Here is a 10,310-nt window from a genome sequence, read left to right as displayed (position 1 = left end):
TTGGATATAAAAGGGACTATGTGTATATACTGTCTGCTAATAGTATAATAGGCTATGACAGTGTCTCAAATTTTCACAATATCGTGTCCCCTTCCCACCACTCAAACAACTACAATGTTTTGTTACATTTTTAGAGAAAAGTCCTGCTGCAAAGCCTCATGCTGACCTCAAACTCATGCCCCTCCCACCTCTGTCTCCTAGGATTACAGGCATGTACCCTCATACCAGGACACAACTGCAATTTCAACTGCTCTTCTTAATAAATTTAATTGACCTAGTATAATCTACTGCTTTATAGTTATCACCCAGTACCATGCCTAGTACTTACTAGACACTTAATAAATGCTTGCCAAGAGGATGAATGAGGAATGAGGGTCTGATGTTTTTGTTTTTCTGTTGCTGCTATAAAACACTGAGCAAAAGGAACTTAGGAGAGAAAATGGTTTATCTGGCAGGTCATACATAGTCTATCACTGAAGGAAGTCAGGGCAGGAACTCAAGGCAGGAACATGGGGGGAATGCTGTTTACTGACCCCTGCTCTTTGCTTTCTTCTACAGCTCAGGCACATCGGCCTGGGTGATGCCACCCACAGTGGGCTGGGACCACCCACATCAACCATCAATCAAGACAATTTCACAGAGTCATATCCTCAGGACAGTCTGATTTAGACATTTCCTTAACATGTCCCCTCTTCCCAGGTGACTCAAGGTTTTGTCAATTGACAGTAAATAAAAAGCAACTGGCACATGGCTGTCCACATCTATTGATCAGAACCTTTTTTGTAGTTCTGAGGTCTCTTTCCAGATAGCCAAGAAAGCAGTCAGTGATCTAGAGCAGTTAGACACTGGAGTTTAACAATAAACTCATTTGTGCTGTTGGACTCACTGTCATATTCTTGCTTCTACAATGCCTTTCATCCTGTAAAATGGAAACTCTGTACTCACTCAACAATCCCTCCTTATTCTACTTCTTCACATTGCTAGCAGCCATAATTCTACTCCATGTGCCTAGAAATTTGACTCATTTGGGTAACCCATACCAGAGGAACTACACAGTGTTCTTCTTTTGTGACTGCTCATTCTCTCACTCTGACATCAAAGTCCAACAATGTGAAACAATCCTTTTCTATATTATGAGTATTTATTATTCTCATTTGCTAATAAAAAGCTGATTGGCCAGTGTCTGGACAGGAACAGATTGAGCTTGAGCACCAGACTGGGAGTAATCTGGGAAGAGGAAGGGTGGAGTCAGAGAGTCACCATCAAACAGAGAACTAAGATGAGAATGCCATACTGATAGAAGGTTCCAAGCAATGTGGCTAAACATAGATAAGAATTATGGGTTAATTTAAGTGTAAGAGCTAGTTAGTAATAAGCCTGAGCTTTTGGCTGAGCATTTATAATTAATATAAGCCTCTGTGTGGTTATTTGGGAAGCACCTGGTGAATATTTTGGAACAGGTGGTTGGGACAGGAAAAATCTAGTTACAGTCCAGCCTTGTGTAATTAACATATATCAGAATTTCTTTCCTCTTAATGGTTAAATAAGAACACATTACATGAATTTTCCACATTTTCTTTAATTTCTTTCAATAGATTTGATGTTTAAAATGATATGGATACACAATTGTCTTTTTGGTCCCCCAATTTGAATTCTTTTGTGACTTAGCTCTCTTTTTGATCAATATTGTGTGGGACATTGTTGCTTTTAGATGCATTTAAATTACACTCTAAGTCTATATATGAGAGACCATCTCTCAGTACCTATCTGGTGACAGGAATTATCGTGACTGTTTCTGTCCAGAATGACTCAGCTTACCAAACTGAGTATGGATCAAAGTAATGCATCATTGTAAGACAAACTTCAGATACATTAACTAACCTCAGAGAGAGGGGTTGGAGAGAGAGACTTAGGTTAAAATCCTGGCTACAAGGCTAATATTCTGGTGTTGTATGCTTCTAATCCTGGTACATGGGAGATGGAGGCTGGAGTATCAGGAGTTCAAGGTCATTCTCAGCTACATGTAAAGTTCAAAGCCAACCTGGGCTACACAAGACCTTGTCTCAAGATAACAAATAATCCTGCTTACATCAATATTAGTTTATGAAAATATTTATTCTATAAATGTGCCCTTAGTATTAAAACTAATTGAATTCTTACTGCTTTACTAGTTGTCTTAGTCACTGTTCTATTGCTGTGAAGACACACCATGAGAAAGGCAACTCCAATTAAAGAAGACATTTAATTAGGGACTGGCTTATAGTTTCAGAGGTTTAGTCTATTATCATGATGGTGGGAAACACAGTGGAAGCATGGTGGCCCTCATGGCACTTGAACAGTAATTGAGAGCTACATTCTGATCCAGAGGCTGAGAGTGAAATAGAAGAAGAGAGACAGAGACAGAGAGAGAAAAATAGAGAGAGAGACAGAAACAAAGGGAGAGAGAGAGAGAGAGAGAGAGAGAGAGAGAGAGAGAGAGAGAGAGAGAGAGAGAGAACTTAGGCCTGGCATGAAATTTTGCAGCCTCAAAGCCCACCTCCAGAGACACACTTCCTACAACAAGACCACACCTCATAATCCTTCTAATCCTTTCAAATGATGTCATTCCCTGATGACTAAGCATTCAAATATCTGAGCTTATCGGGGACCACCACCACCTTCTTTTTCTTTTTCTTTTTCTTTTTCTTTTTCTTTTTCTTCCTCTTCTTCTTTTTCTTTTTCTTCTCCTCCTCTTTCTCCATGTCCTTCTCCTTCTTGAGACTAGATTTCTCTGTGTAGTCCTGGCTATTCTGAAACTCACTTTATAGACTAGACTGACCTCAAACTCATAGAGACCCTCCTGCTTCTGCCTCCCTAGTCCTGGGTTTAAAGGCATGCACCACCACTGCCTAGCTAGAGGAGAGAGACATTGTTATTCAAACCACCATACTAGTTAAAGGTTTTATGTGATTTTTGTACTCATCTAAAAATAAATGCTATTGACAGGGTGTGATGCCATGTGCCTTTAATTCCAACACACGGAAAGCTGAGACAGGAGGATATCTGTGAGTTTGAACTTGATCCTAGTCCATACAGTGAGACCCTCTCTCAAAAATAAGTAAGCTATCAAATTTGTTGGTGGGAGTTTTAACTGATCTGTTTATATTTTCTTAAGGCAGGGTTTTACCATATAAGTGAGGTTATCCTGGAACTCACAAGGTAGTCCAAGCTGGCCTTCAAACCACACTCCTCCTGCTTGTTCCTCCTGAATGTTAGGATTACAAATATGTACTATGATATCTAACTTCTTTTTAATTGTTTCAATTTTAAAACAAACATTTGCCTGTGTGTGTGTGTATGTGTGTGTGTGTGTGTGTGTGTATGTGTGTGTACCTGTGTGAAGGTCCCTGTGCCCATGCATGTTTGGAGTCCAGAGATCAATGTCAGATGTATTTCTCTATCACTCTCTACTTTATTTTTTGTTATTGTTACTGAACATAAGTGTTTTCTGATGTATCCCTCTAACAACAGCAAATGAGATTAAAAAACACTCAATAAATGTTGCTTTACAGGCTAAAAATGTGTATCCTATTTAATTCTATATATTAATTCATAATTTTCAAAGTGATTGTATTTAGAAGTGAACTGTTGAGGGATGATCAAAGTTAAATTATGAAATTATAAGTTTGGAATGCTTTCAGTGGTATAAGTACCCTTAAAAGGGTATGGAGGACCCAAGGGATCTTTGTGTCAATGGAGAGCACAGCAAAGCATTATCAGAAAACCAAGAACCACCTCTTCAGCAAAAAATCAATCTACCAGGCCCTTGACCTTCAACTTGCAGCCTCCAGAAAAAGAGAACAGATGGATGTTTAAACCACTCAGTCTAGGACATTTGTTATGCACTCTGCACAAACTAAAGCTACCAGTTAGAGAGACCATGGAAGTAAAGAGCATTATCGATAGCTTCTGTGAGTAATCCAGGCCTCAGAGATGACTTTTATTTCCCAGCAGGAGGGGATCAGAGGTGATGCTCTAGGTAAAATCATCAGAAAAGGCATGAGAGTGAAGTACGGAAGTGAGGACATCAGGGCATCTACACTGGGCAGGAAATCCAGAGATGTGCAGAACCACAGCCAAAGAGGCAGAAAGTATTTCTTGGGCTCATGCACTGTGAGGCCTGAAATGTCAGGCTGAGAAATACCAATTATATACTGAAGTAAATGAGGAGAGACAGACAGACAGACAAGCAGAGAATGTGTGTGTGAGTGTATGTGAGTGTGTGTGTGTGTGTGTGTGTGTGTGTGTGTGTGTGTGTGTATGTGTGTGTGTGTGTGTGTGTGGCTAATCCTGGGAAGATGTTTAATGACCATTCATCCCAGATAGGGAATCAATGACAGACCAAGGTAATGATACTACCAGAGTCCAACTTGGTAAACCAGTGGGTTATACTGGGGTTACTTACAGGGGTAGAAATTATATCAACAAAAGCCTACCCAAGCATGGGTGATGGTGTGTGAGATCAGGAATAATGGAACTCACTCCACAACTTTGCAGACAATTTGACAGGTGAGTGTCTCTGAAGCACTTCAGCTGGTATGAGCTTCTTCTAGGTCAGCAGTTCTTAATCTTTCTAATGCTGTGACCTGTTTAAAATGTATTTGTAATATTAATAAATTTTCTATTCATTTTACATACCAACCACAGGTCCCCCTCCTTTTTATTCCCACCCCTAAACACACCCCCCATTCCCACCTACTCCAATTCAAGGTCTCCCACAGGGAGTCAGCAGAGCCTGGTACATTCAGTTGAGTCAGGTCCAAGACCTGATCCCCTGTACCAAGGCTGCATGAGGTGTCAAACCTTAGGTACTAGCCTCCAAAAAGCCCACTCATACACCAAGGACAGATCCCAATACCCCTACATGGGGTCCCCCCAAAAAGTTCAGCCTAAACAGCTGTCTCACATATCCAGAGGACCTAGTCCAGTCCCATGGGCGTTCCACAGCTATTGATCCATAGTTCATGGGTTTCCACTAGTGTGGCTGGTTGTCTCTGTATGTTTTCCCATCATGATTTTGATGTCTCTCACTTATAGAATCCCTCCTCTCTCCCATCAGTTGGATTCCTGGAGCTCAGCCTGGCAGAAATTGGATGAAGAAAATGTGGTAAATTCATGTAATGTGTTATTATTTAATCATTAAGAGGAAAGAAATTCTGATATATGTTATTACACAAGGCTGGACTCTAATCAGATTTTTCCTGTCCCAACCACCTGTTCCCAAATATCCAGCAGGTGCTTCCCAAATAACCACACAGAGGCTTATATTAATTATAAATGCTCAGCCAATAGCTCAGGCTTATTACTAACTACCTCTTATACTTCAATTAACCATAATTCTTATCTATGTTTAGCCACATGGCTTGGAACCTTTTCTCAGTATGACATTCTCATCTTACTTTTCTGTGTTTGATGGTGACTCTGACTCCACCCTTCCTCATCCCAGAATACTCTCAGTCTGGTGTTCATGCTCAATCTGTTCCTGCCCAGACACTGGCCAATCAGCTTTTTATTAGCAAATGAGAATAATACATACTCATAATATAGAAAAGGATTGTTCCACATTGTTGGACTTTGATGTCAGAGTGAGAGAATGAGCAGTCACAAAAGATAAACATTATGTAGCTCTGGTATGGGTTACACAAAGGAGTCAAATTTCTAGGCACATGAGTAGAATTATGGCTGCTAGCAGTGTGAAGAAGTAGAATAAGGACAGATTGTTGAGTGAGTACAGAGTTTTCATTTTACAGGATGAAAGGCATTGTAGAAGCAAGAATATGACAGTGAGTGCAACAGCACAAATGAGTTTATTGTTAAACTCCAGTGTCTAACTGCTCTAGACCACTGACTGCTTTCTTGTCTATCTGGAAAGAGACCTCAGAACTACAAAAAAGGTTCTGATGTGGACAGCCATGTGCCAGTTACTTTTTATTTTTTTGTCAATTGACAAAACCTAGAGTCACCTGGGAAGAGGGGACATGTTAGGGAACTGTCTAAATCAGACTGGCCTGTGGGTATGACTCTGTGAAATTGTCTTGATTGATGGTTGATGTGGGTGGTCCCAGCCCACTGTGGGTGGCATCACCCAGGCAGATGTGCCTGAGCTGTAGATGAAAGCAAAGAGCAGGGGTCAGTAAACAGCACCCCCCATGTTTCTGCCTCCAGGTTCCTGCCCTGACTTCCTTCAGTGATAGACTATGTATGACCTGCCAGATAAACCATTTTCTCTCCTAAGTTCCTTTGGTCAGTGTTTTATGGCAGCAACAGAAAAACAAAAACATCAGACCCTCATTCCTCACTCATCCTCTTGGCAAGCATTTATTAAATGTCAGTAAGTACTAGGCATGGTACTGGGTGATAACTATAAAGCAGGACTTTATTCAAGGTCAATTCAAATTTACTAAGAAGAGTAATTGAAATTGCAGTTGTGGCCAGGTGTGACGGTAGGTTCCTATAATCCTAGGAGACAGAGGTAGGAGGGGCAGCAGAAGTTTGAGGCCAGCATGAGGCTTTGCAGCAGGACTTTTCCCTAAAAATGTAACAAAACATTGTAGTTGTTTGAGTGTTGGAAAGGGGACATGATGCTTTGAAAATCTGAGACATATCTTACTCAAAGAAGATTGGCATGGTTGATCTGCAAGTTGTGAGGGAGTGGATTAATTTTCTGGTTTTGAGTAAATAATTGACAAGACACAACAGACAGCTTAAGAAGAGTGGCTGTGCATCACAGTGATGAAGGCATGGCACCAAGAACGTGAAGTAGCTGATCACATTGCATGTGCAGTCAGGAAAAAGCAGACAGGAAGTAAATCGGGCCTTCAAATCTCAAGGCCCAATACCCCAAACCCCAAATCTGCTAGAAATCTCAAGGCCCAACACCCCAAACCCCAAATCTGCAAACTTCTAGAAATCTGCCACCAGTTGGGGCAGTATTAGCAGATAGCCTACTAGGCTACTATAGCCTATTATATTATTATCAGATAGTATATTCTATGGATCACTCCGAGTCTTGCATAACAAATATAAGGTAAAGGCTACATAATATTGTTTAGGATGTATTGCTTGCAAAATATAAGAAAGACAAGTCTGAATGTGCTCAATGCAGATTGGATTTTTTGTTTTAAATTTTATTTATTCTTTGAGATTTTTTTGTATATATAAACAATGTGTCTTAAACATATTCACCTCTCATTTCAATTCCTCTCGGGTCCCAACATCTTCTTTCCAATCCCATCTTCTCCTATAATATTTATTTTATAATCCACTGAATCTAGTCAATGCTACCCATATGTTCATGGGTCTGAGATCATCCAAGGGGCCTAGACAACATTCCAGTGGCCAAACCAAAGAGAGGGGACTCTCGGGATGCTGAAATGGCTCAGCAGTTAAGAGCACTGACTGCTCCTCCAGAGGACTCAGTTCAGTTCCCAATACCCACATGGCAGCTCACAACTCTTTTTAACTCTGGTTCCAAGGGATCTGACATCCATGGCAAAAAAAAATCAATGCACATAAAATAAAAGAAAATAAATATTTTAAAAGGAAGAAAAGGGATTCTCCCTCCTGCTCAGGGTAGAGCTCCATAAGCCCCGCCCTCCTCATGCTGGCATGTCTAACTGGCTTGGTCTTGCAAGGGTGGTCACAGCTGCTTGAGTTCATGTGGGCAGCAGGTCATGTCACCTCTAGAGGACAGCATTTCACAGCACTCCTCCCCATCCTCCAGCTCTTCCATTCTTTCTTCCTCCTATTAGAGATGTATCTTGAGCCTTGTAAGTGAGTTGATATGATGTGCCATGTGCAGCCGAGCACTCAGTCGCTTGTTCCCAAGAACAAGCAAGAATGAGTATCTCCATTAACCACTAACCACTACTACAAGCAGCTCCTTTACCTAAAGTTCCTTGACAAATGTATGGATGTAAACATGAATATTTAAAAAGAAGTTTAACAACATGAACTCTATAGCTCCTCCAGAAGACCTGAGTTCAATTCCCAGTACCCACATCAGGCACCTCAAAACTGTCTCTAACTCCAGCTCCAGAGGATTCTCAATGGCTCTGACCTTGGTGGTTCTGATACTTGTGTGCAAATAATAATAGTTTTTAAAAAATAACAAGATTATGTCATTTCCAGAAAAATGGGCAGAACTGAAGATCATTGTGAAAATAAGTCAGAATCAGAAAGACAAATATTATGTGTTTTCTCTTATTTGTCGAATGGAGATTTTTTAAGATGTTGAATTAAAAGGGGAAGTATTTGGAAAGGAAGGAGACCAGGGTCTAGGGAAGGAGGTACAAGAGAGAATAAAGGGGTGTGAATATATATCTATACATGTGAATATATATGTGTGTGTATATATATACAGATCTTCACGAAACCTGTTACCTTTTACACTAATATAAACCAATTTAAAGGGAAATCTGTGGGACGATGAGATGGCGCAGTGGAGAAAGGTGTTTGCCACCAAACCTGACGACCTCAGTTGGAATCCCAAGGACACAGATGGTGGGAGGAGAGAACTGACTCCCTCAAGTTTTCCTCTGACCCCACATGTGCACCATGTGTACACAGAGAGACAGAGACAGAGATGCAGACAGAGACAGAGAGGTAGACAGAGGGATGCAATAATTATTTTTTAAGGAAATTTCACCAAAAATCAAAAGAGGCAGAGTCACCTAGTAAGATGAATGTGAACCCCATGTTCCTCCAAACACCTTACTGATCCCATGTCAAAGACAAGCTATAAAGCCACCCACGTTGTGATGCCTTTTCTAATCTTAACAGCCTTGTGTTTTGTTTTATTTTGTTTTTATACACAGGGTCTCACTACAACCCTAAGTGACCTGCAACTCCTATATAGATCAGGCTTGCCTCAAATTACTGAGCTGCATCTGCCTCCTGTGTGCTGGGATTAAAGCTGTGTGCCACAGCACCTGGTCCTTTAATGTGATGGGTCTTACATGAAATACATAACTATAGTTTATTTTAATCTTTTAGAACCTGATTTTATTCTATTTTATTGACAAAATCATAAATGTAATATTTGTGTTTGAATATTTTTAACTTCAGATGGGATAGCCTCATGCCATGTATTAGTTACCTTTCTTGTCACCATGTCTAATACCTGACAAAAAGTCACTTAAGGAGGAAGACTATTTTGGCTCACAGTTTTGTTGTTTTAAAATATTTATTATTTGCATTTTATGTCTGTGGGACATTATGTATGTTCACCATGTGTGTGCAGTGCCCAGGGAGGCCAGAAGAGGGCGCAAGATTCCCCTGGAACTGGAGTTACAGGCAGTGAATTCACTGAGGTGGGTGCTAGGAATCGAACCCCAGGCCTCTGTAAGAGTAATGAGTGCTCTTAATGGCCAATTGGCTCACCATTTGAGGTTCAGTTCCTTGTGGCCACATAAGGGGGTGGCAGGATTAGGAAACATTTCATCAGCAGTCAAGAAGCAAACAGGAAGTGGGGTCTGGTATGACATTTAGTGACCCACTTCCTTTCGCCTGGCTCCACTTCCTATAGGCTCCACTAATTCTAAAAGAGCACCGCCATTGGGGACCCAAGTGTTTAAACACGTGAGCATGTGGACAAATTTCATACTCAAATCACAACATACCCTAAATTAGTTGATTTATAGAAGATTAAACCTTAACCTTTTTTTTTCTTTGCTATAATGTGTTTTTCTTTGCTGCAGTGGGCAATTCTACTTGCCCAGGAATGATGCCATCACCATGCTTTTGTACTCCAATCCAGTTTCTATTGCAGTGGAGAAACAGGATGCTACCTACTCAATACATGGACCAAGTCGAAATTTAGGTGTTATTCAAGGGGCCATTAGATAGTTGTTACGTCATCTACATATTCAGCGGGGCCATCCCAATAATAAAATCTTTTAGAAAGGGTTTAGCTGGGCTCTGGTAGCACACGCCTTTAATCCCAGCACTCAGGAGGCTGAGGAAAGCTGATCTTTATGAGTTCGAGGCCAGCCTTGACCTCCTTGTTCCGTAGGCTGTAGATGAGAGGGTTACAGAGTGAGTTGGTGCAAACACACAGAGAAACCTTGTCTCTAAAGTCAAGAGGGAAAAAAAAGAAAGAAAAAAGGAGCCATATCCTTGGCTGGAGAGATGGGTCAGCCATTAAAGGCTAGGCTCACAACCAAAATTATAAGAAATGGTTTAACTTACTCATGCACCGAGGTCCTCAAGACCACTTGGGTAGAGATGATCTCCAAATGATTGGGTAAATGAAGTCTATAGAGGTCAGGGGA

General features: G+C 40.8%; 1 protein-coding gene across 1 annotated transcript in view; it reads right to left on the bottom strand.

The window, feature by feature from the left end:
* Positions 1 to 8,822: 8,822 nt before the first annotated feature.
* The window catches only part of LOC102916153 (olfactory receptor 10A7-like), a 4,178-nt gene continuing 2,690 nt past the window's right edge, over positions 8,823 to 10,310 (bottom strand). The window contains exon 1 of the mRNA XM_076570536.1: positions 8,823 to 10,310. This exon is cut by the window's right edge and continues 2,690 nt beyond it. Within this exon, the coding sequence (XP_076426651.1) occupies positions 10,303 to 10,310 (8 nt within the window). The 3' untranslated portion in view covers positions 8,823 to 10,302.

Source organism: Peromyscus maniculatus, chromosome 1 (genome assembly GCF_049852395.1).
Source record: "Peromyscus maniculatus bairdii isolate BWxNUB_F1_BW_parent chromosome 1, HU_Pman_BW_mat_3.1, whole genome shotgun sequence".
NCBI lineage: Eukaryota > Metazoa > Chordata > Mammalia > Rodentia > Cricetidae > Peromyscus > Peromyscus maniculatus.
Note: the sequence above shows the minus strand (reverse complement) of the source record. Positions and strands in the feature narration are given on the sequence as shown.